This window comes from Xenopus laevis, chromosome 2S (assembly GCF_017654675.1).
Source record: "Xenopus laevis strain J_2021 chromosome 2S, Xenopus_laevis_v10.1, whole genome shotgun sequence".
Classification (NCBI taxonomy): domain Eukaryota; kingdom Metazoa; phylum Chordata; class Amphibia; order Anura; family Pipidae; genus Xenopus; species Xenopus laevis.
In genome coordinates this window covers 136,323,401-136,351,118 of record NC_054374.1, presented here as the reverse complement: position 1 = coordinate 136,351,118, position 27,718 = coordinate 136,323,401, and the positions used below count along the sequence as shown (strand labels likewise).

Here is a 27,718-nt window from a genome sequence, read left to right as displayed (position 1 = left end):
GAATTAACGTTGTCTGAGTGAATTTTCGCCTGGCGAAGTGCTGCGCTGTCTGAGAAACGGTCGCTGGCGAATTTTCCGCGCTTTGAAATTTGCCCCATAGTGAGAAAAAAAGACAAAGTTTTAGAACCAATGTTTCAGGCCCACATGTGTTCCTTCTTAAAGGATATACAGTATACATGAGATATGGGATCCTTTATCCGGAAACATGCTATCCAGAAAGCTCCAAATTATGGGAACATGGTCTCCCATAGACTTCATTTTAATCAACTAAACTAAGCTATAATTAATTCGTAACAGTGGCAAAACAATCCTATAGGGCTTATTTAATGTTTAAATTAATCTTAACTAGACATTGTGGGAAGATCTACATTACAGTAAACTCCCTTATCCAAAAAAACACAATATACATATATTCCATATATTTCATAGTACACATTTATTCCTATTAAAGAACTCTTGTTTTACTCTTGTTTTTTGTACACAAAAAAAAACCAAGGCACACATCTCAGCTCCCCTTGACATTTTAAATGATAAATATGTTTGCATGTAAAAGTCTTTTGTCATGCTATGTTTTTAGTCATATGTTTTTAGCATTTCAGTTACAAAAACCCTTCGTTCAGGGACCAAAAGCTGATTTTTTGACAATAAAATAAAAGCTATGTATAAAACAGTCAACCTTTTAGCAGAAATCAGGAATCAAATGGATCATACTATTACCACAATTTCTTAGTGCAAGTTAGAGTATTGTTGAATTTATGTGGAAATTTTGGCTCACACAATTGATTATTTGTGCACAAAAGGAATTTTTCTAATAAAACAATAGATTCTGTACACAAATGTTTCCAGTGTGCAATGTGATTTGAATAGACTAGGCAGAAACTTGCTACATAATGATCGGCACTGATAAATGCAGTGTTAAACATTTGGGCAACATGAACTGTAGTTGTACACTAAAACTAAATTGTGTTGAGGTCTTCCTTCATTGAGAAGCATTTGGCAGTTATTGCATACAACAGGCTTTGCAACTCTGTGTCAGTCGTGTCTGCTAAAGCTAATAAATTACATTTTTATAGAAAATACTGAATTATGGGATAAAAGCATAATGTTTACCATTTCTGTTTTTAGATTCCTGGTAAGCCATCAGTAGTATTTTGGGCATCAGTTCATAGTATGGATATTAATGAGCTATAAAGAATTCAGAAGCATGATGCAACTAATTTAGTACAATGGAATGGAATGAGGAAAATACAATCAATGTTGGGTTTGCTTTCTTTGAGGCGCTTGGAAGGGGACATCATTTAAAAATATGTTTGAGAAGCATTTTCACATGGGCTCTTTTATATTTATTTATATATACTTTATATACTTTTGTTTCTAAATGGGTGGTGGAAAAATGCTTGATGTGGTTTTCTTTTTTTTTCTTAAGCCAAATTACAGGATTTACATTATGGAGGGCACCAAAGGGTGCCTAGCGAAGGTGCCTGGGACTGGGAGGAAGGGTGGCAGTAGGGAAGCTGGGATTTCTGGGTAGTGTAGTCCTGAATGGGGATTGGTGGGCATCGGAATGGCATCGGAATGGGAGGGTTGCTCTAAAGAACAGATGGGCCTTACCCTCTTCCCTTCTGGATCCTGGAGCGCTGGTGGATCTGCCCACCCTCCCGTCAGTTATGGTTGTCAATATTCAGTGTTACTTTGTATGTATGTATTATGTTAAAAAAAATATAGATATTATATATAATATATATATTTCCATTGGTGGTTTCCTAAGTGGTTGTATTTGTTTGTCACAGCTGGCGGGGTAAAAAACGGTGTCCTTGCCATTTGTTATCAATGCTGTATTGGCTTTACCTACATGCCCACTGCGGCCGTGGTGGCTGGCACTTGGATAATTGATGTTTGGTGATGTAATGGCAAGTTTTTTGTTTATGGTTAACGGAAAGATTAACAACATGTAGTAGGTTGCACAGAGGTCACGCATGCCTCCTCACAGTCTTGGTCTTCTGAGGGATTTACAAGCCTTAGGGGCAGATGTATTAAGGGTCGAATATCGAGGGTTAATTAACCCTCGATATTCGACTGGCGAATTAAAATCCTTCGACTTCGAATATCGAAGTCGAAGGATTTTGCGCAAAGGAATAATCATTCGATCGAATGATTAAATCCTTCGAATCGAACGATTCGAAGGATTTTAATCCATCGATCGAAGGATTATCCTTCGATCAGAAAAAACTTGGAAAGCCTATGGGGACCTTCCCCATAGGCTAACATGGACTTCGGTAGCTTTTAGGTGGCGAACTAGGGGGTCGAAGTTTTTTCTTAAAGAGACAGTACTTCGACTATTGAATGGTCGAACGATTTTTAGTTCGAATCATTCGATTGGAAGTCGTAGTCGAAGTAGCCCATTCGATGGTCGAAGTAGCCAAAAAAACACTTCGAAATTCGACGTTTTTTTTCTTCTATTCCTTCACTCGAACTTAGTGAATGGGCCCCTCCGAGTGATATCATCTAAGATAAAATGCCCTGCATGATATATGTATCTGTGTTGTTAAGACTATGGATGTAATAGGATGCATTTGCCAACAGCAAATATTTTTGCAAATTTGCACTTAAATTTCCCTTTGCAGAAAAAAATGCAGAATGAAACATGTAATCTTTTTATCCAATCTTTTTCTTCCTCACTTCTTCCTGTTACAGTTAGTGTTGTAGTATTTCTGGTCAGGTGATCTCTGAGGCAGCACAGATAGAGTCACGAAATGGTGGTTCAAGGCAAGAGATGTAAAAGGGCAATATTTATGTAAATATATATTCCAGTTTGGTAAGATTCTTTAATATGTCATTCAATTTGATATAAACTATCTGTTGCTTAAGTATTCATTTTGGGGGTATAGTTTTCCTTTAAAGCAAATGCTTATTCTTTAATTCAAGACTTGAAGGCAAGTATTAATTGCATAAAAACATGTGTTCTGTCAAGCAGGGCCTTTTGTAGGCTGCCAGTCCACATAGGGGCTACTAAATAGCCAATCACAACCCTTATTTTGCACCTCCAGGGACTTTTTTTATGCCTGTGTTGCTCCCTTTTAACTCTTTTAACATTTTGATGTGGCCCAATGGGGAAAAGGGTTGGGGATCCCTGCTATACTGGTAGGGGGTTATTTATCAAAGTCCAAATTTATCTCAATATTTTCTGAAAAAAACTCTGACCACATCCTCACAGGTTTTTTGATAAATGATAAATATTATTTATTAATATACTTTCCCTAAAATTTTGTTTGCCTGAAAAATCCAAAAAAATCGTGAAAAATCAGATTTTCGTGATTTTTTTCAGATCTTTTATCCAATTTTCACGATTTTTGGGGATTTTTCACCCGAAAACTCAGAAAACTTTGGTGGTATTGCCAAAAACCCAGCGCACATCAAAAAACCATTGAGACTTCTCCCATTGACTTATATGCAACCTCGACAGGTCTAAGATGCCGGATTTTGAGATTCGGACTTTTCCATCCTCGGGGTTTAATAAATTCCAAAAAATAATAGATTTTTTTTAAAAGTCCGATTTTATTAAAAAAAAAATCACAAGTTTTTCGTGATTTTTGCATTCGGGGTTTAGTAAATAACCCCCATACAGATATTGGTGTATGTCCCAGGCCATTTGCCAAGTGCCCTGAATCCTACATTTGTTATTTGATCTTTGATTTCTTAATAGCGACAGTGTTTTCAGTTTTCATCTTCCTTCCATAAACCAAGATGTCTTATTTTCTCAAGCTTGTATCTGGATTGCAGGCCTTAGACCACTTGAACCAGCGTCACCTTGGCAGACACATATTAATATAAATAAGGGAACTCTGAAAAACTTGGCTTATTGTGTCTGAATATTTCTTTGCTTGGCACAGCTAGTCTGTCCTCTGCCTGATATAACAGCCATGTCATAATCACAGGTAGCATCTATTCAATTAGTTGCAAGCTGAAAGAGTAAAAGGAAAAATCAATTTTTGAAAGGCTGGTGGCGCAGAGCAAGGGCACACTGAAGGAGACAACGTGCACGGAAAGCATATGAGGCAATGTAGCATGTGGCAAAGACAGGAGGACATTGTTGTAGGTGCTGGGCTAGAGTAATTTGTGTGTTTCATACATTTATTTTGTTTATATAGAATCTACCTAATTTATATAGAATTTTCTATGCCTTTGACACATAAAATAGGTTGTGTTGTGGTTTCTTTTAAGAGAACTAGCTAATTGATGGGGGAGGGGGGAATTAGGAAATAAGATTATAGGGGGAAAACAAAATTGCTCAGGACAAGAATTATTAACAAATAAGGATCCTTAGTGATTAGTGACTTAGTCATTCTACTTCCATTAAAGTTCTTATAGGCTGCTAGTGGCAAATGCACCTGTGCAATCTAGAACCAACCTCAGTAAATTATCTTCACAAAGTCAGAAGCACCGTTATAAAAGTCAGGGAAGCATGTCCATATTTTTGAATTGTTTTTTAATTTAGAGGTAGAAATATTTTGACCTGTCCTTTTCATAACCCTGGCACAATTTACCCCTTTAGCTGCTCCTACACAATAAAACATGCCTGTGCTTGGATTGCATACTCAAGAAAATACTGATGACAAGCCTCATATAACAACAATCAAAGTGCCAATTGGTGCAATTCTTCTTATAGCGGAACTGCTAAATAATGATAAGAAAAAATCATGAAATAAAGTCATTAAAGGTAAAGTAAAGTCAGTACGGTCAGTATTTTTTTATGCGTTACAATTTTTTACAAGCGCAACTTTTTTTTCTCTCACTCCAAATGCATTAAAGTGAAAGGGTGTTTTTTTCTTGTGGCAACTTTTTTGTCTCTGCAGCTTTTTTGTCTTGGTAACTTTTTGTCCAAATGCATTAAAGTCAAGGACATTTTTTCTCATGGCAATTTTTTTGTCACAGTAAATGTTTTCACGGAAACATTTTCAGATGGAGAAATGTGGAATTTCACAGCAAATCCATGCCTGGCAAAAAAAAATAAATCACTTATCACTACTCCCCAGAATCCCAGTGCTATTGTGCACACCACAAAAGTTTGTTTCTACTTGTTTCTAAGCTATAGTGGCCCAGCCTTCTGTGCATGATACGGATGTAATTAATATTGATGAACGCTAGATAGGTTAATGTTCCAAAAAATGTGGCAGTCCTACAATAGTTAAACCTTAGGAGTTATGCTTTTTTGTAAGATAGGCACCCTGTCGGTTTGGCCCGGCCCTGCATATGCCTCCTAAAAATAGTATTACTATTACTGAAATTCTTGACACTGCCCCATCATTCATTCATAAATTCATTTCTAGGTCTCTGCACCTCTTGAGTTCATTTCTACATTTACTTTTCTCCTTCATTGGGCTTTTCTAGGCTTCGGGATGCTGAAGTTTGAAAAAATAAGCTCCTTCCTTCTGACAGAGGAACTCCTAAGGGAATAGCGTCGAGCTTAACTCTCATTGTGCGCAAATGCTCTAATTATATGTTTTAGTGTAAAATGAATATGTTTCCTACTTCCTATTGAAGAGAAGAGGAAGATACTGAGAAAATAATGTTTATATCAAAACACTATTATAGATGTGAAGATGGAAATGCACCATTCTGTACGGAGCAAATGATTGTCATTGGCTTATAAAATGCATACTTATAGGCTTAAAAAATGCAAGGAGTTGAAAGTTTTAAACTTTTTTAGTTAAATGATCTTAAAGGGCATGTAATGGCAAAAAAAAAATAAAATCCCATTTTTACTTTCTTTAATGAAAAAGAAACCTATCTCCAATATAATTGAATTAAAAAATGTGTACCTTTTTTATAAGAAACCTGACTGTATGCAGTGACATTCTCCCTTCATTTACTGCTGTGAATAGGAATTGTCAGATGGTCCCTAACTGCTGAGCAGGGAAACAATCATTCTTATGAACAGCAGGGGGAGCCCCTGCCTTACTTCCCAGCCATGCAGAACTCAAGCAGCTTTGTTTATCATCATCATTTATTTATATAGCGCTGCCAAGATACGCAGTGCTTTAATTTGTTTATGACAATCCCTAAGCAGCCCAGACCACACTGGGCATGTGCACAGTCTTAGTCTTGCAAAGATGTTTAACAAAGTTACAAGATGGTGACCCCCTGTAGCCAACTTTGAAAGCATAAACTATTTGTTTGATTAGGCTTGTGGTGCAGTAAGTTCATGTTTATATTTAGTATACAAAATACAGCATTTCTAGCCTTATTCTATTTTAGACTTTACATGCCCTTTAATAGCTATTCCAGAAATAGGTACTATGGCTACCAGCATTCAGCAATATATCAACAAGGAGTAAATCAAAGTCAGAGCCAAAGTTTGTCTCTATTCTTATAACATTGGGAAGCAAAGAAGTTTGATTATTATGGATAATAAAATAGTACCTAGTGGTTCCTCAGTTGCTTATTAAAGCTTCAGTGTCTGGGCCTGGGTTTTATTTATACACTTTTTATTGCAGTATTTTATTAGTATGTAAGTAAGTAAACATAGATTACTACATACCTATTGTATTAGGTTAACACAACAACCAACAGAAACTCCTTGAGATATGTGACACAGCACAATGTTATTATAGCCCTGTGCAAGTATGATACCTTTCTGACCGCTCCTTCTCTGTTACTTTTGCAAACAAATCCTCTGCTCCTGTTCATCTTAGTGTGGGGGTGCCTCAGGGTTCTGTACTTGGACCTCATATCTTCATTTAGCCTTAAATATCACCTGTATGCTGATGACATTCAGATATATTTGGACAGCTGATGTTCAAACCCAGATAGCAGACTGCTTAGTATCTATCTCTTCCAGGATGAACCAGCGCCACCACAAGCACAACTTGGCCAAGACTGAGCTCATGGTCTTTCCACCCAAACCAAGCCCTTCTCTTCCTTTCACCATTACTATTGATGGCATGACCATTAATCCGGTTAACTCTGCACGCTGCTCGGGGGTCATCTTTGACCAGTCCCTCTCCTTCTCTAATTATATTAATAATACTGGCAAAACCTGTTGTTTCTTCCTTCGCAATATAGCCAAGATACCCCATATCTTTCACAAACAACAGCCAAAACACTAATCCACACCCTTATCTTATCCCATTTAGACTAATGCAAACTCCTATCTGGTCTTCCTGACTCCCATCTCTCTCCCCTCCAATCAATCTTAAACTCTGCTACCAGGATCCTTCTGCTCTCTCCTTAAATGGAACCTGCTCAACCCCAACTAAAATCCATAGCTTGGCTGCCTGTTAAGCAAAGGATAGCACATGAAACCCTTCTACTAACATTCAAAGCCCCTCACTCCTCTGCTTCTCATTTAATTTCTTCTCTTGTCTCACTATACATTCCTGGTCGTCTTCTCCACTCATCTCAGAGCCACCTTCTCTTCACACCATCCACATTCACTGCCACCTCTCCTCTCAAACCCATCTATCTTGCTGCTCCTTACCGCTGGAATTCCATCCCTGAATTCCTCCATAAGGAACCCTCTTTCAATTTATTCAAGAAAAAACTAAGAGTCTACCTTTTGGAGCACTAAAACATTAGCCTAATCCTGTGCCTACTGACTATGCCTTACCTTGTACACTTTTTCATCTCCAATTTGTGTCTGTATGTTAGCCTCACATCCACTTAGACTGTAAGCTCTACTGGGCAGGGACCTCCTTCCCATTATGTCTCTTACCACATAGCACTTTGACCTGATATGATTCTGTATATATTTATTATGTGATTTGTCTCCCCTGTGTATACTTTTATATATATATATATATATTGTACTTTTATGCACTGTACATCGCTGCGGCTCCTTAACAGCACTTTACAAATAAAGTTATACATACATACATTTATGATTAGAACCATGCACTGTGACATGCCTTTCTGCTGTATGAGAGGACAGAAACCCTTCTAATTGCTACTACATGCTCATGAAAACTGCAGATACCACTAGGTCCACATCCCATTACCGCTCTTCTTAAAAACAGTAATTGTAACAGCTAAGACAAGGGGCGGGACAGGAAAGCAAGACATAAAAAAATCGACACCAATATTGGACTGGAATGTGTCATGCAAATTTTGTCAGGTGGTCATGAAATATTTTTGACCCCCCCCCATGACAGCTTGTGAAATATCATAATGCCTTAAATATATTGCTTTGAACAATCAGTGGTTAGGGTCACTTCAATTCACTTTTTTTTTTGATGAAAACAAAAAATGAATTGAAGTGTGTGTGACAGTATATGATCTTGATCAAAAACATGTACATACAACTTTGTTGAGGGTCAAAAATATTTTGTAGATGCCCCTTCTGGTTTAAAAGTAATGTCAATAAGATTCATTGTCATAGTTATAACGCATTCCTTATTTTCTTTTAGCCTGAAGTACATGGTAAAACAACTAGAAAATGGAGAGGTCAACATCGAAGAGTTGAAAAAAAACTTGGAATACACAGCGTCGCTGTTGGAAGCGGTTTATATCGATGAGACAAGGTAAGAGCATAGACAATGTTCGGAGTTTGGACCTTAATTTAAGAGCAATTCTCAACGTTGTATTATTTAATTGTTGTATAAAAACAAGTTTACATATTTATCAATGCACATATGTGTAATTTTGGCCGTATATCTTTAATCAACTGCCTGCTTTGGGCACTTGAGCACGATTCTGTTATGTTGAGTGTTAGACCCAAGCCAAAAACACCCAAGGTCAGACTGACCGACAAGGTGCCAGTAATCCCTGTTGGCCCTGACGCTTTCCGAGCCCTGTTCCCCTTCTAGTCCTCCTGCCTGTCTGCCCTTACTTGCTCATGGTGCAACTGGATTGGGGGGGTTTCCAAAGTAAACAACAGTGGTCATGGGGGGGGGTTAGAATTGGTGGGATGGGGGATCTGCAGTGGTTGGCAGGGGAGCCCTAAAAGTTGGGTTCCTGGTGAGTAACTAATAAGGATCTGGATAAATCTTTCTGAGAAGGTATTTGGAACGAATTGTTTCAGTGCAAAATAGAAATTGGTAAATACGAGCATAGCAAAATGTAGACGGCTAATAAATTGGCCCTGTGCTTCATGATTTCAGTATTCAATAGGCACTAGAATTATAAAAATCAGAATATATTTGATACACATGTATTCTTTATTTCTTTACATTTTGGTTTTCTGTGTTACAGGCAGATCCTAGACACAGACGATGAACTACCAGAAATCCGATCAGATGCTGTTCCATCGGAAGTGCGGGACTGGCTGGCTTCCACATTCACCCAGCAGACGAGGTCAACTGGTCGAAGGTCTGAAGAGAAGCCCAGGTTTCGCAGCATCGTCCATGCAGTGCAGGCGGGAATCTTCGTGGAAAGGTGCCCATTCTTCCTGCTGTCATAGTGTGGGGATGAAAGATATGGAAGAATGTGATGTAAGATGGAATGAGCCACTGAATGTTCCATTTTCTTCTGTGGAGAACAGTAGCAAAGGAAGTCTTGAGGATGATTAGTATTTTTAAATATCAAGAACAATACTTTATTTTGCAGCTGGGGGCCTACAAGTTTATAATACCCAGATATGCATATTTATGATTATATCTAGTTTACCAGATCTTGTAAAGAACTAGAGGCATGTCTATAAATTCAAATGGAAGGTTTGCAATAATTGCATTTATTATGAAAGCAATCAATTTCCTTAAATACAGCCCAGTTGAGGTTTGGACTTGGCTTTATATTGACTGGTGGCATTAATCCTCCTCTGGGGGCACCTAAGTCAATGCGGATCAATGTTGCATTCACAGCAATGCAGGTATTAGCTATAGCTAGCAATCACATGAGCTATAAATGTTTGCTTATTCATCTAAAGTGCTAATAAGCTATTTGCTTGAACTGGAAAACATGCATACAGCCTCCTTTTGGATGTGTATAACTTGTACATGTTCTAGGGATCCACTGAATCCACTATTTTGGGATTCGGCTTTGTGAAATATTGAACTGAATATTGAACCGAATCTGTATCCTAATTTACCTATGCAAATTAGGGTAAGAAGACCAAAGAGAATTTTTCCACCAAATCCCGAATCCTTTGCGAAAGAATACTGAATACTAAAACAAATCTGATTCGGCTGAATACTGAAATGATTCGGCTGAATACTGAACCAAAACTGAATTGTAATTTGCATAGACAAATATCCATTTTGAATATGCAAATCAGGGTAAGGAAGGACCAAAACATTTTTTTTTTACTTCCTTGATTGTGTGAAAAAACGTCGGATTTGACGGAATCTGAATCTGACGAATCCAAAAGACTGAATCTTGAAAGGCCAAATTCTGACTGAATCCCAAACTGAATCCTGGATTTGGTGCATCCCTAACATGATCATCTTTTACATAGTAAATATACTGCAAGAGAGTCTGCTTTAATGTAGTAAGTGATCCATTAAGCAATTTCTGTTGAGTAGTTTTCAATATTTTGACGTACGAGTTCCTGCTTGTATGGGTGGTGATTGCTATATTTGTAATTGTAAGAAATTCGTTTCAATGTAAAATTTAAGTGTACAGTATCTCTTAACTATGAATAGTGCTGTTTATTCAAGTGATTCTGTCATTTCTGATCATTCTGAATTCTAGGGGCTATTTAGATGCCTATTCATATAAGTATATCCATAATAATTAGTGAGTGTTGCTTGATTAGACAGTAGTTCTATGTAAGTACATTCTCTTGCCTTAGCTCAGGAGTCTTTGCCTCAAGGCAGAGACGGTTCAGACAGTACACTGACTCTTTCTGTTCCCATGTATAGATAGTTGCTGTGGCATTAGAACTAAAATCAATTCCACGGCCATACTAAGGTGGCAGTGCTATGCTATTTTATGGATATGGAAGCTGCAAGAGGGAAATCCTGCTTTACATTTAAATTGGGGTTTTCGTCGTTGTTTAGCTCAGCATTAATTTCTTCTCAAGAAAAAAGATATAATATGATAATTCCTGTCTCCATTCCCTTTGCAGAATGTTTCGAAGATCATACACCGCAGTTGGACCAAATTATTCTGCAGATGTTGTTAACAGTTTAAAGGTACTGGCATCCAGCCATTCAAGATATGTAAGGCAAATACAGCAAAGCTGTCCATATTTATGAGTAGGATGAGTGTTCTGATAATTCTTATTTAAAATTATTTGATGCAGAATCACTATAATCTTCATGGTGTTGAATCCGTGAGTTCTGTCCCTTTTAGGGATGTAGCGAACGTCGGAAAAAAAGTTCGCGAACATATTCGCGAACTTGCGCAAAAATGCGAGCGGTTCGCGAACGGTTCGCGAACCCCATAGACTTCAATGGGAAGGCGAACTTTAACATCTAGAAAAGACATTTCTGGCCAGAAAAATTATTTTAAAGTTGTTTAAAGGGTGCAACGACCTGGACAGTGGCATGCCAGAGGGGGATCAAGGGCAAAAATGTATCTGAAAAATCTGCCTGTGTGTGCTTGGAAGAGATAGTGTAGGGGGAGAGCTGTTAGTGATTTCAGGGACACCAGTCCCACTCCCCAACACTGCTAGACTAATAGCACTGGGCTCTTATAGTAGTAGTAGTAGTAGTAGTAGTAGTAGTAGTAAAACAACAAAAAAATAAATAAAAGCAGTCCTTACAAGGACTACTGTTATTGCAGCAGTCAGCAGATGAGATCAGAAGCAGGACAGCTGCCCACTGCAGCTACATACAGAGCACTGCAGTAGAAGGTAGATTACTAGCCAGCAAAGCTACCTAAGCTTAAATGTCCCTCAAACCCCTGCAGACTTCTGTCCCTCCAATAACAGAGCAGTATCAAAACGATTACTAGCCAGCAAACTTTCAACTGTCCCTGAAATCACTAACAGGCAGCAGCTCTCTCCCTACACTATCTCTTCAGCACACACAGGCAGAGTGAAAAAACGCTGCAGGGCTTCGGTTTTTATAGGGAAGGGGAGTGGTCCAGGGGAGAGCTTCCTGATTGGCTGCCATGTACCTGCTGGTCTGGGGTGAGAGGGCAAAAAAAAGCGCCAACAATGGCGAACCCAAAATGGCGAACGTCGCGCGACGTTCGCGAACTTCCGGCGAGCGCGAACACCCGATGTTCGCGCGAACAAGTTCGCCGGCGAACAGTTCGCGACATCTCTAGTCCCTTTCCACTGCTCGTGTGTTGCACAGACCTTGCACATGAGCTATAACTTTGCCAGCCATATTGATGATGGAAGTGATGGCTTGATACACCCTATTTGATAACATGTTCTTGGGAACATAGTGGGGCCAAGTCAGCTGGGTAGTGATGGGCGAATTTGCGCCGTTTTGCCGAAAAATTTCCAGTTTTTTTGACGGCGGCGCCCGTTTTTTGACGCCGGCGCCCGTTTTTGGTGAATTTTTGCCGCGAATTTTTGCCGTGAATTTTCGCAGGCGTTTTGCGAATTTATTCGCTGGCGGCAAATCACGCAAATTCGCCACGAATTCGCGCCTGGCTAATAAATTCGCCCATCACTACAGCTGGGCCACATTGCACCTCTGTGTGCCTGCGAGAACAAGCACATGTACTCATGGTGACATTACTCGGGGGCGCCAGAGCATGTGGATACTTATGCACATGGGGGCGCAGGCCTGGAACAGGGGTAGGCAGATAGAAGAGGTACATGTCCATTGCTCCACCCATACCTTTGCGCACATGCTTCTTCTGCCTACCCCTAGTTCTGGTCCTTCTTTGGAAGGGCACCTTATAAGAAATGCATAAAGACTACATATGCCCCAACTGCAGCTTTATAATCAGGCTAAAAAACACCCAATAACAAAATTAATATTATTGGGTAATTTTATGTTAAGTTAAGAGAGGAAGCACATCTAGGATCAGCAAACAAAATTATTATTATTTGGGTAATATTATGTTGAGTTAAGAGAGGGAGCACATCTAGGATTAGCAAATAGTGATGGGCAAATTTATTCGCCAGGCGCGAATTTGCTGCGAATTTGTGCGATTCATCGCCAGCAAATAAATTCACGAAACGCCCTCGAAATTCGATGATGCCGGCGTCAAAAGCGACCGCCGTTTCGCAAATTTTCTGGCGAAATGCCGCAAATTCGCCCATCACTATTAGTCAGAGTCTATTATTTTGAAAGATAGTAAGCTTTAATACATTGCCTAGGAAGTAGGGAGCACACACACCATCAATACATAAGACCAAATTGTCCATCAGACCCTGATTCCTGTATGAAGAGAGAATGAAGGGCAAAAAAATATAATTAGAAAGTGCAACTCTACAACACAGCCTGCACATGCTGGGCCAAATCAAATGAAATTGATAATTGACCCACGGAGACTCATTGGACAAAGACAGAATCAATACACGGTTGTGGTCCTGACTCAATACCTGCTCACTAGGTTTTCTGCCAGATATTGGTTGGAAGGTCCTTCCTGAAGACCCCATATGTAGGCCAATAAGCTGCTTTTATCATCCCTTTTATGTCCAGGTTAACACAAACATTATATTAAAGCAAAATAAATTAGACTAGTTGGGGGTCAGGACAGAGATATTACATTCTAATTAGTGATGGGCGAATTTGCGCCGGAAAAATTTGCGAAACGGCGCCAGCATCTCGTTTCTGATGCGGGCGACCTTTTTTGATGCGGGCGCCCGTTTTTTTGACGCCGATGGCTGTTTTTGACACCGGCGTCCTTTTTTCTATGCTAGTGTCTGTTTTTTTAGATGCCGGTAAAATTATTTTTTGACGCAAATTTATTCTCTGGCGGCAAATTGCACAAATTTGCTGCGAATTCGCACCTGGCGAATAAATTCGCCCATCACTAATTGTAATCTTTTAAAGAGCTTAGACGCTAAAGGAAAATGACAGGGCAATAAAAACTTAGGTTAATATGGTACAGTTCTTGCTCATTTAATGCAAACTTTCAAAATCCCATGCTGGAAAAAGAGACCTTAGGGCTTGTTCACTGACATTATAACAGTGCTGTAGACAGGAACACATTTTATTATTCTCAGAGTTGCAGTTTATCAAATTCACTTAAAAAATCTCTTTTAGTCAGCATAATGAACTGAAAAGTAAACGAAATATCAAAGCAGAGAATAAAGGAGAGTCATACAAGAAGCCATTCTTCATCATATCAGCTTACAATATTATGGCCTTAAAATGATCTTAATATTTGTATGACAAATTTTTTTTTTGTCAAAAGACAGTTGTTAAAATTGTCACTGACTTTGTAATTTTTGCAGATATGTAATTAATTACCTATATCTAACGCCATAAATATTTTGTAATAGGTTACCACTGATAGGTTAATGCAGGTGTCCCCAACTTTTTTTTAGCTGTAAGCTACATTCAGATTTAAAAGAGTTGGGGAGCACACAAGCATGAAAAATGTTCCTGGGCGGCGCAAAATAAGTGCTGTAGCTGACCGTTTTGTAGACCCTATTTGGCCTACAGGATGCTCTGTTTGGCAGTAAACCTGGCAACCAAAACTTGCCTCCAAGACAAGAATTAAAAAATAAGCACCTGTGGGAGCAACATTCAATGGGTTGGTGAGCAACATGTTGCTCACTAGTCACTGGTTGGGGATCACTGGGATAAGGCTTTGCTGATACAGTGTGTTTTCTGGACTTGCAAGCATGATTTGATTTGGAAGGTCCAACTTCTAAACAGGACTACTAAATTGTTTGGGTAAGTAAAGTGTAGTGTATATGAACTAACTGTACTTGAGCTATAAACCAAATATCTCAAGTAAAATACAAGAAAGAATTTCATAAAACCTATCCGTTAAACAGATTTATTACATCCACAACAGAGTGAGTACATATCTTACTTCATGTGTTTCTAGCTAGATATGGACTAAACATTATATCCAAATTAAATCATCAGCAAAGCAAAGGAATGATATCTTGTGCATTACATTTTGCGCACATTTAGGTAAAAATTTAACTTAATTTCAATAAGGGATAGTGTGACAAGACAGGAAGAGTAGAAGGTGCAGTATGGGACTGCTGGGCATTGTTGACCCATACTGAATACAGAATATGACCAAAAGCATTTAGATATCACTTCTAATGAGATGATTTTGTTCTCGACACAGTTAGGTATATAAATAACATAGCAATGTTTATTTCTAGCAACAAACATTGCTAATAAAATGGGCCATACTCAATAGTTCAGTGAGTGATAAACTGCACTTAACGATAAATCATATTCCTGTTTCGGCATCGTAATGCCCCATGCTCAAAGCAAGGGCCCTACAGAATTGACTTGCCAAACTAGAAGGAGGTGATGTTAACTGGTCTGACAAGGGGGTTATTTATTAAAGTCTGAATGCCAAAAACTTGAAAAATTCTATTTTTTTTTACTATAAAATACATTTTTTTAGTGGAAAAAACTTTTTTCGGGAATTTTTTGAGATTTATTATAGGATGGAAAAAGTCAGAATCCAAAAACCCGGCATCTCAGACCTGACAAGGTTGTATATAAGTCAATGGGAGAGGTCCCTATCCTATTTGGAAGTTTCTGTTGTCTGCACTGGAATTAGACCGAAAATCTGACCATTTCAGAAGTTTCAGGCAAAAATCCGAAAACTTTGGGGGTTTTTTCTGAAAAAATCAAGAAAAAAATAGCAATTAGGGGAAAAAAATCGTACGATTCGGATTTTTACTTGATTTTTTCGTGTTTGTCCCTGATCCGATTAAATTGTGTTTTTTTAATAATAAATAAGGTCCAATGGTGGATTATAGTTTGGTCACACGTATTTTATTAAAATACTCAGATTCATATTTTGTTAAATATGCCCCCCCCACATCTAAAACATGAAATTGTAAAACCATTTGTGAATGAGGCATGATTACACAAGATCAATGCCTGACTTTACTAATGATCTTTAGATGAATGAAAGCAAATTTGACTAATAATGTTCCAACATCCAGTGGAAACCCTTCTTAAAAAAAGAAAAGCTGTTCCAGGGTCATAAGCAACTTCATATTGATATCCTTAGTATGGAATGACATATTGGGACACTCAAGTGCTCTCTTACTGGGCCCTTCATTACACTTGTGAGGTATACATTTCTATTTAAAGGGATTCTGTCATGATATTTATGATGTTGTTTTTATTTCTAAATAACACTGTTTATACTGCAAATAATTCACTCTACAATATAAAATGTCATTCCTGAACTAGCAAGTGTATTTTTTTAGTTGTAATATTGGTGTGTAGGCAGCCATCTTATGTCATTTTGCCTGGTCATGTGATTTCAGAAAGAGCCAGCACTTTAGGATGGAACTGCTTTCTGGCAGGCTGTTGTTTCTCCTACTCAATGTAACTGAATGTGATGCAGTGGCACTTGGATTTTACTATTAAGTGCTGTTCTTAGATCTACCAGGGAGCTGTTATCTTGTGTAACGGAGCTGCTATCTGGTTACTTTCCCGTTGTTCTGTTGTTAGGCTGTTGGTGGAGAAAGGGAGGGGGAGATATCACTTTAACTTGCTGTACAGCAGTAAAGAGTGACTGAAGTATATCAGAGCACAAGTCACATGACTAGGTGCACCAGGAAAACTGACAATATGTCTAGCCCCATGTCATATTTCAAAATTAAATATAAAAAAATCAATTTGCTCTTTTGAGAAATGGATTTCAGTGCAGCATTCTGCTGGAGCAGCACTATTAACTGATCAGTTTTGAAAAAAAAATATTTTCCCATGACAGTATCCCTTTAAAATATACCTGGCAGATTTTTTGTTCATTCCAGCAATTACATCTACTGTAATATAACCAGTTTAATTATGATTCATAATATTGGGGGCATTATAAAGTTTGGTTCATTTATGTTGCAAAAATTGGAATGTATTTTGAGTACCGTATATACTCGAGTATAAGCCGAGTTTTTCAACCCCCAAAATATGAGGAAAAACTCTACCTCGGCTTATACTCGGGTCAAGAGCAAAAAAGGTCGCCGGCGTCCAAGAATAGTCGCTTGCGTCCAAGAATAGTCTCCAAGAATATACGCTGGCGTCCAAGAATGGTCGCCGGCATCCAAAAACGAGACGCCGGCACCTCCAATGGGATCAGAAACCCTCAATTTTTTAATAGAAACTTACCAGAAGCTGCTGCATTTCTCACCCTAGGCTTATACTCAAGTCATTAAGCTTTCTCAGTTTTTGGAGGTAAAATTAGGTACCTCGGTTTATACTCGGGACGGCTTATACTCGAGTATATACGGTATATAACTTAATTAAAAATAAAATAGCTAAGCTGTAATTTTCACTCCTATATAATTAGACCTTGTGGATTCTGTGATTCTCTGAGTTCTGTGAGTGCTGAAATCTTCTATGAAGAAAATCTTCTTTTGACACTATACACATATACAGTATAAGCACTGAATCAGTTTAATGGTAACCACATACTCTGATTTTAGTACAATACAGCATCAATTAATGCATACATTACATTCTCCATACATGTGTTCTCACCAAAAATTGTAGTTGCTATCTAATTGCTCTGGTTCTTGCATTTTTAAAGAAAAACTATTGGCCCCCAATTAGTTAGTTTAGTGCCAGGCTTGCTATTATTGGATTTGAAATCATTTGCAGAGAAATATATTTAGAGTCAGAAAAACTATTTCTTCTATTTCTCTTTTCAGCACTTGGACCTGTGGGACTTTGATGTATTTGTGTTGAACAGAGTGAGTGAAGATCATGCTTTGAAAACCATTGTTTTTGAACTTCTGACCAGGCACAATCTCAACAATCGATTTAAGGTACATTAAGAAATAATCATAAAGAACGTTCGTTTTGCTCTACTGTAGGTTGGGTGCATTTATTTTAAATGGAACGGTAACACCAAAAATGAAAGTGCTTTAAAGTAATTAAAATGTAATGTACTGAGACCAGACATAGACCAGAGTCAATATCAGGAATTAACATAAAGGACAGCACTAAAGAAGCAGAAATAAGTAGTGATGGGTGAATTTATTCGGCAGGTACGAATTCCCGCATTTCATCGGGGCGAATACATTTGCGAATTTGCCAGCGATTATTAACAAACGTCCATTGCCTTTAATGGGACAAATTCGCCCATCGCTAAGGCCTACCTGAAATCTCAGGACTAGAAAGGCATTCAACCAGAACCTTAGCTACTTGCTCATATACAGATGCAGCCACTTTGGTTTGCCTGTTTGACACAGAATAACTAAACACAGATATCCCACTTATCCCATTTAACACAGAAAATTGTGTCACAGCATCCCATCTAATTAAAGCATTCCCCATTGTGAACAATGGTGCTTTGGTATGCTAATGAAAAGGTTAAATGCATTAAATGAGTTAAGATAACTTTAGATAACACAGTTTCTTTAATTAACCCTGAGTCATGACGCATTTAACTCACAAATCCAAGTGGCTTCATCTGTAGATCTCAGTCTGCATTATAAACTGCTGTGACGTACTGGTTCCAGGATCTAACACCCAAACTTGTTGCATTAAAGATAAATAATAAGGGCTGAATGTTTCCATTTACAAGCAATAATGAAAGAAGTCAAAGTTCTATATATGGTGTCTGTTCTAGGCTGCAACCTGCTTGTAAATGCTGTCACTTCATGTTTCCTTCTTTTCTCTAGATTCCTGTTGCATTTCTCATGAGCTTTCTGGACTCTCTGGAAAGTGGTTATGGGAAATATAAGAATCCTTACCATAACCTGATCCATGCAGCAGATGTAACACAGACAGTACATTGCTTTCTTCTGAGAACGGGCATGGTGGTAATTATCTCTATACACTCCTGCTAAGAATCATTTATTTTTCCTTCACTGCATTTTAAGTTCAGAAACAAACTCTTGAGCCAAATACCCCTTTGATCAATGCAACATAATATGAGCTCCAACCCATTTATACTATAAAATCTTTATATGAGAAGCTTAAAATGTCCTGCTGCTTGGTGAGAGTAGGAGATTTGTCAAATGGGTTTGATCTGAAATTATCTAGATAATTACAAATGTGCTTCTCCCCTCTTTCTCTTTCACATTTTTCATTATTACAAACAATTTTAATTGGACCAAAAAATGTCTTCGCTGGCACGAAATGCTTTCCAATTTGTATAGTACAATTTAGGAGCTCGATGTTTTTAAATGACAGTGAAATAGTTTCATTTGTTTAAAAATCAGAGTTTTATTGCTCAATTAGTAACAATATGAAATGGTTTGATTTGTGTATCGCTGACAGCTGTTCACCTTCACGGTCTGTAATGAAAGATGCTTTACATAAGGAGAGACAGTTACCACTTTGATGATAGTTAAAGACAAACAGCATTTTACTAAATGTGAGATAATTGCAAATTGAGCTCTACGTAATGATGATAACTATAAATGAATAGAAACTTTAAAAGGGTGGTTCACCTTTAAGTTATATTTTAGTATGTTATTGGATGGCTAAGTCTTAAATTTCTTTTTACAGCTTTTGAATAATTAGCTTTTTCTATCTTTCAGATGGGGATCACTGACCCTATCTAAAAACAAATACTGTACTCTTTAAGTCTACAATCTTATTGTAATTGCCGCCTTTTGTTACTCATCTTTCTAGTCGGGCCTCTCCTATCCCAGTCTCTTGTTCAAATCAATGCATGGTTACTAGGATAATTTGGACCCTAGCAACCAGATCACTAACAATGCAAACTGGACAGCTGCTGAATAAATAGCTAAAACAAAAACTCAAATACCACAAATAAAAACAATTAAAGCAAATTGGCTCAGAATCTCACTCTCTATATCATACTAAAAAATATTTAGTGCTCTTTTGCAAAACGTATAAATTCATTAAATAAAGTCCATTTAATTGCTTGCTGAAAAAATATCCTTCTAGATTGTAAAGTAAAGACCACAGTGCTTCATCAGGTAAAGGAAAGTGACCACTGCAAGCATTGATGCCCTGGTGGGAAATCCTACATAGTGACAAGGCCTATTTGTCCATCATATTGACAAAGTGTAAATGATCCAACGATTTATAAAGCACATTAAACTCCTGGTAGTGAAAATACAATAGATACAGAATAATGTGACCAATACAAAGGTGCTTGAAAGTTTGTGAACCCTTTAAAATGCTCTACATTGTTATATGAATGTAACCTAACACATCATTTGATTTTCAAACAAGTCCTTAAAGTATATGAAGAAACCTAGTTAAACAAATGCAACAGAAATTATTATATTTGGTCATGTATTTATTAAGAAAAATGATCCAAAACATATTTGTGTGGCAAAATTAAGTAATTCTTAAGGGTTATCAGAGGCGTTAGTGAGAGACCCTGTTTTATTTTAAGAACAGGGATCTATCAAAGCCTGAACAAAAAACATTTTTGTTGTATGAGGACCTCAGAAAAAGATTTGTTGATGCCCATAAAGCTGGAAAAGGTTACAAGACTAGTGATGGGCGAATAAATTCGCCAGGCACGAATTCGCAATGAATTCCCGTGTTTCGCTGCGAGCAAATAAATTTGCAAATCTCTCGCGAAAATTCGCCGTTGAAAATATCCCTGCGGCAATTTCCAATTTTCACGATTTTTTGATGCCCATTAAGCTGGAAAAGGTTACAAAACTAGTGATGGGCGAATAAATTTCGCCAGGCACGGATTTACTACGAATTCCTGTGTTTCGCCACCAGCGCATAAATTTGCAAATCTCTCGCGAAAATTTGCCGGTGAAAATTTGGCTGCGACAATTTCCGATTTTCAAGATTTTTCCGTGAAAAGGTTCGAATTGCTCGATTTTTCGTGAAAACGTCCGAATTTCATGAATTTTTCGTGAAAACGTCCGAATTTCATGAATTTTTTGTGAAAACGTCAGAATTTCACAAATTTTTCGTGAACATTCCATTTGGACTCCACTAATCAACAGTCAGACAGATTATGTATAAATGCAGGAAATTCAAAACCGTTGTAACCCTACCCAGAAGTGGTTGACCATCAAAGATATCTCCAACTGTTCTTTATGAAGGAATGGGCTAAAATTCATCAGAGTCAATGTGCAGGACTGATCAACAGTGACCCCAAACGTGTAGTTGCAGTTATTTCTGCATACCAAATACTGAGAGCATGATTCACTTTTGCCACATGCAGAAATGTTATTGGATCATTTTTTATTTCAATAAATATATGACCAAATAAATTGTCTTTCATTTGTTTAACTAGTTATGAACACGAGCCAGGTACGGGGAGCATCACAACTCAGTCACATTTTCACCACCATGCTGCACGTAGCATCCGTCCCCCTCCGGATCAATCCATAGAATTAGAGCAAAAAACGGAGCATTCGGGGTGATATGTTAAAATCTTCAAATTTTAATCATCCAGGTTAAAAGAAATAACAGCGTGTCAAGTTCACATCAGATCATCCGCTTTACGCGTTTCATGGCATCTCGCCACTTCATCAGAAGCGTACGCTTCTGATGAAGTGGCGAGATGCCATGAAACGCGTAAAGCGGATGATCTGATGTGAACTTGACACGCTGTTATTTCTTTTAACCTGGATGATTAAAATTTGAAGATTTTAACATATCACCCCGAATGCTCCGTTTTTTGCTCTAATTTGTTTAACTAGGTTTTCTTCATCAACTTTTAGGACTTGTTTGAAAATCAGTTGATGTTTTAGGTCACATTCATATAAAAATAGAGAAAATTTTAAAGGTTTCAAAAATGTTCACACCCAACTGTAGTTAAAACAGTTTGTCATATAAAGAACGTACAACATACAGATATTAAAATGTTCCAAAAAATTATATGAAACAACAAATAACTTTTTGGCTCCACTGCTTAGAAATCCAAAAAGTTTCATACCTCCTGGGGTTACTAAGGGGGTTTTTTTACTAAACGCCGAAAGTAAAAAATTTTTTTTTTATAGAGTCTGACTTTTTAAAAATCAACATTTTTTTTGCATGAATCAGAAAATCCGGCATCTCAGTTGAGGTTGCATATAAATCAATGGGAGGAGTTTTCGGGCAATAAGCATAAGAGTTTTTGGGGGGAAATCAGAAAAAATCGGATGAAAAATCCAAAAAAAATAATAAAAACGTTTAAAAAACCCGAGCTGATTTGTAGCAGAAAATATTGGGATAAATTCGGACTTTGATAAATAACCCCCTAAATGTAACCCTTTTTCTAATAGAGGGACGTACCATTTTCAAACACAAGAAAAATACACTGTGACTACTCATCATCATATTATATAGCTACAGTTATCTAAAACCATCTCAGGAGCCCATTCCTACATATACATGATTAATGAAATGTCCTTATTTGCTATTACTTTGTAACATTTAAAGGGGATCTCTTTCCTTGGATTCAGTTTAAGTGGGGCTTCTTTTGGAATATATCTGATAGGACAATGAGATTTTTCAGAGATAAAATGATTTAAAGGAGCTTTGTTAGCTATAAAGAAGACTACCAGCAATGTGCCACTTTTGGAAAAAAATACTTTTAAACATGGTTTAATGTCTTTTCAACTGCTATACAACTTCATACTCTGTATTAATGATACTTTATATGAAGAGAGATAGCCATCAGTGGTACTTTACATAAGGGTAAATGGCACTTTACAGAAGAGGAGAGATGAAAATGGAGCTTTACATAATGATAGATATAGGTATAAATTATTGTACTGATTTAATTATGACTATTGAGAAAAATGTCTGACATTCTTGATTCATCTTGTCGCATTGTAAATCTGTTATTTCCAATTCCCAATAATTAAAGCTTGGTTGGAATAGTAATAACAGATTAAGCTAGGCTCAAAAGGGATCTGGTGTGACATGAAGTAAAGATTATAGTTTTGTTCGTACTATCCTTTGCTAGGAAAACTTTTGTGCATAGTGTCCTCTACCTTGGGGAAGATTTTATAAGAAGAAATTACAGGACCTTTATACATTCTGGCAGCTATGGGCCTCTTTGTCATACAGAATATGGAACAGATAACTGGAACAGAGCTCTAATGAGATACATTGTCCTTTCTGAAATAACAAAGGGAGAGCTATACAAAATCTGTAAATATTTAAACTCCGCACAGTGTCTCCTTTCAATTCTGCATGCATTAATATGAAGCAGTGAACCTGCATTAAAGAGAATTTTCAATCTTTGTTTTATTTATCCATCCCTCATTATTTCTTTATTTTAGTGATAGTTAAAGCAGCTGAGTTGGAATAAAAAGTTATTTTCAGAGGAAAATTATATTTTCAGCTTTTAATGTCTCTCATTCGCACTATACTCCCTCTCCCTCTAGAGGCCTTTGCGTTACTAACAACTCATTTATGGAGTATTTTTATTCCCTTTAGCACTGTCTGAATGAGATTGAAATTTTGGCGATCATTTTTGCTGCCGCCATCCATGATTTTGAACATACAGGAACAACAAACAGCTTCCACATCCAGACAAAGTAAGTCATTCATAGGTTATCATTGCTACTCTTTGTTTCTATAGCCCCATTGTGTTCTGTAGAGCTTTACATTAAATACATAGACACAATCACAATTAAACAAAGGTTGGTTTCATAAGCAGTATGCTTTAAGTATGTGGGAGAAAACACAGACACGGGGAAGATATATATGGATTACTTTACCTTTACTAGTAAGCTCTTGTGAGCAGGGCTCTTGTGATTCCATTGTATTTTGTAACCCTTGTTCTTTAACTTATTGTAAACCCCTGTTTATTATAAATGATTGTAAAGTGCTAAATAACTTGCTGGCACTTTAATTTGAGACAGAAGCTATTTGCAGGTGTCTGTAGTTATTCTAGAATTTTAGAGTCAAAGGTTGCATTGTGGGTAAAAATGGTATTGCTATTCTGCAATATGAATTGACTTCATAAATATAAAAATGAAGATCAGCTCTAGATCGTCTTTGAACCTATTGAAAAGTTTAGTTGAAGAACTTCCCCTTTAATTTGGGAGATTTCTTTGCATTATTTTTTAAATGCAATTCTCTGTGAAAAAATGGTTTCTTGTTTTCTGCTAATTAAAACATGAAATTTTAATTGTCTTAAAGACTGGCTCCACGTCACCCTGCTGTTTGTCATTATTTAAGTCAAAGTCAGTGCAATTATGGCCTTCCTTGTTCAGAGCTTGACCTAACACCTAATGAGCAGTTTTTTCCTGGCCGGTGCAGGTAGCACTGTTTCTGTATTGTTTAGCAATTAATATTAATCATCTCTCAGTTAATCTGCCATTTTAGCTCTTCTTTTGAACCAATTATGTGAGCAGCAGGAGTCCGAACCAGGATAAACATGTAAGAGTTCATAAAAACCAGCATTAGCTTTAGAGCCAATTTATCTTCATAATATCTGCATTTATATACAGATAATTATTGCTGTTTTTTACCTTGTGGGTTATCAAGATGAGATGAGTCTCAGATAAAAATATTACAAATAACAATCAAACAAAAAGGGCTTTCAAGTTAGCTGGGACAGCCGAATCATTTCTAAGGTACAAGGAGGCCAATAAATCATGCAAAGAAGCTGTAAGGCAAGCTAAAATTGATATAGAAAAGGATATTGCAGCAAGCAGTAAAAAAAAATCCCGGGGGGTCAGCGGGTTGATGAAAACAAAATAAAAGCGCAGATTCTGAACTCATATTTTTCATCTGTCTACACAAATGAGGAACCAATAAGTGAAGGTTTCCTTCTTAATAGTCCCAATTCTAGTAATACAACTAATGATGCATGGTTCACACATGATGAAATTCAAAAGAGACTAGAACATGTTAAGATTAATAAAGGTCCAGGGCCAGATGGTATTCATCCCAGGGTACTTAGCAAGCTTAGCTCTGTGATAACCAAACCTTGCTAATGTGGTGCCTCTATTCAAAAAAAGGATCCCGTTCTCAGCTTCAAAACTATAGGCCAGTTAGTCTGACGTCAGTGGTAGGAAAGCTTTTCGAACGGTTAATAAAGGATAAGATACTGGACTTCATAGAAAATCATAATACTATGAGTTTGTGCCAGCATGGTTTTATGCGTAATAGATCTTGCCAGACTAACTTCATTTCTTTTTATGAGAAGGTAAGTAAAGACCTTGATTCTGGGATGGCAGTGGATGTGATTTACTTAGACTTTGCTAAAGCATTTGATACAGTGCCACACAAAATGTTACTGGTTAAATTAAGGAATGTTGGCCTGGAACATAGTATTTGTACCTGGATAGAGAACTGGCTAAAAGATAGACAACAAAGAGTGGTGGTAAATGGAACATTTTCTAATTGGACCAGTGTTGTTAGTGGAGTACCGCAGGGCTCTGTACTAGGTCCCTTGCTTTTCAACTTGTTTATTAATGACCTGGAGGTGGGCATTGAAAGTACTGTTTCTATTTTTGCAGATGATACTAAATTGTGCAGAACTATAGGTTCCATGCAGGATGCTGCCACTTTGCAGAGTGATTTGTCTAAACTGGAAAACTGGGCAGCAAACTGGAAAATGAGGTTCAATGTTGATAAATGCAAGGTTATGCACTTTGGCAAAAATAATATAAATGCAAGTTATACACTAAATGGCAGTGTGTTGGGAGTTTCCTTAAATGAGAAGGATCTAGGGGTTTTTGTAGATAACAAGTTGTCTAATTATGGGCAGTGTCATTCTGTGGCTACTAAAGCAAATAAAGTTCTGTCTTGCATAAAAAAGGCATTAACTCAAGGGATGAAAACATAACTGTGCCTCTTTATAAGGCCTCATCAGGAGTATGGGTGCAGTTTTGGACTCCAGTCCTTAAGAGGGATATAAATGAGCTGGAGAGAGTGCAGAGACTAAGTGCAACTAAATTGGTTAGAGGGATGAAAGACTTAAATTGTGAGGGTAGACTGTCAAGTTTGGGGTTGTTTCCTCTGGCGAGGGGACATGATTACACTTTACAAGTACATTAGAGGACATTATAGACAAATGGCAGGGGACCTTTTTACCCATAAAGTGGATCACCGTACCAGAGGCCTCCCTTTTAGACTAGAAGAAAAGAACATTCATTTGAAGCAACGTAGGTGGTTCTTCACAGTGAGGACAGTGAGGTTGTGGAATGCACTGCCGGGTGATGTTGTGATGCTGATTCAGTTAATGCCTTTAAGAATGGCTTGGATGATTTTTTGGACAGACATAATATCAAATGCTATTGTGATACTAAGCTCTATAGTTAGTATAGGTATGGGTATATAGAATTTAATTAAAAGTAGAGAGGGGTGTGTGTATGGATGCTGGGTTTTCATTTGGAGGGGTTGAACTTGATGGGCTTTGTCTTTTTTCAACCCAATTTAACTATGTAACTAACTATTTAACTATGTAAATAACGTATCAGTCTCCCCTCCCTCCTGTCACCCTCCCCTCTGTTGCTCTCCCCTCCCTCCTCTTAGTCACTCTCCCTCTCTTCTCTCCATCGCTCTCCCCTCCCTTCCTCCCCTCCATTGATCTCCCCTGCACCGTTCTCCCCTTCGTAAGGACACAGAGGGAAGGGGGGGAGGTTGCCAGCCGGGTTGCCCAGGGCGCCCGGCCAGCCAGGCCCTGTAAAAACTTAAAGGAAAACTATAGATTATGAATGGATATTTAACCAACAGATACTTTATATAATAAGTATATGTGACCTATTAAAGAATCTTACCAAAGTGGAATATAATATTGCCATCTTATACCTTGAGCCACCATTTTGTGATGGTCTGCGAACTCTCTCAGAGATCACCTGACAGGAAATAATGCAACACTAAAGGGGTTATTTATTAATGTAAAAAATCCAAAAAACTTGAAAAACTTTAGTTTTTTTAGCTATACAATCTGAGTTTTTAATGTAAAAAAAAAAACTCGAATTTTTCAAGATTTTTTATACCCCAAAGATGGAAAAAGTCTGAATCCGAAAATACTCCATCTCAGACCTGCCAAGCTTGTATATAAGTCAATAGAAGAGGTCCCTATCCTCTTTGGAAGTTTCTGTGGTCTTCGCTGAAATTAACTCAAAAATCTGACTATTTCAGGCAAAAATCTGAAAAATTCTGACTTTTCTGGAAAAAGTCCAAAAAAACTGAGCGATTCAGGAAAATAATCTGAAAAAAACATACAATTTTGTTTTACTAATAAATAAGGTCCAATCGTGGATTCTTGTTTGGTCTAACTTTTTTATTTGAATACTAAAATTTGGATTTTGATAAATAAGGCCCCCCCTGTAACAGGAACATGTCAGTAAAATACAATGCTCATTCATTGGCTGATGAGTATCGTGTGTGTGATGCATGTATGTGTGCCCTTGGTTTGTGTGTGAGAACAGAGAACTATACTAGCCAGTATGAGGTCTTAATAATTTTATTTTTTTTAAAAAAACATTTCACTTTATATTAATGGCCACCTAACTTTTTAAACTTTTTTAACATCCACTCAGTCCCAGTCAATGATGGTTTATAGTACAGATGCAGGGGTATCAATTTCAAACATTGAATACTTGACTTTGTATTCTTTGCACTGTAATATATAAATATTTCAAGTGAACATTATTATTTCAGGTCAGACTGTGCCATTCTGTACAATGACCGTTCGGTGCTGGAGAATCACCATGTCAGCGCTGTTTATCGGATTATGCAAGATGATGAGATGAATATCTTTGTTAACCTCACTAAGGATGAGTTTACGTAAGTTTAGATTTTAATGTCTAAAAAAAAAAAAAAGAGATCAGTTACTAAAACAGTCCAATGTATCCATTGTTTTCTACGCAATTCTGATG

At 37.4% G+C, this 27,718-nt stretch overlaps 1 protein-coding gene across 1 annotated transcript in view; it reads left to right on the top strand.

Moving 5' to 3' along the window:
• The window catches only part of pde1b.S (phosphodiesterase 1B S homeolog), a gene marked incomplete at its 3' end in the record, with an annotated part of 170,588 nt that extends 150,254 nt beyond the window's left edge, over positions 1-20,334 (top strand). Inside the window, 5 exon segments of the mRNA NM_001094998.1 lie at positions 8,403-8,516; positions 9,187-9,369; positions 11,000-11,066; positions 17,645-17,761; positions 18,620-20,334. Of these exon segments, the coding sequence (NP_001088467.1) occupies positions 8,403-8,516; positions 9,187-9,369; positions 11,000-11,066; positions 17,645-17,761; positions 18,620-18,787 (649 nt within the window).
• Between the last annotated feature and the right edge of the window lie 7,384 nt (positions 20,335-27,718).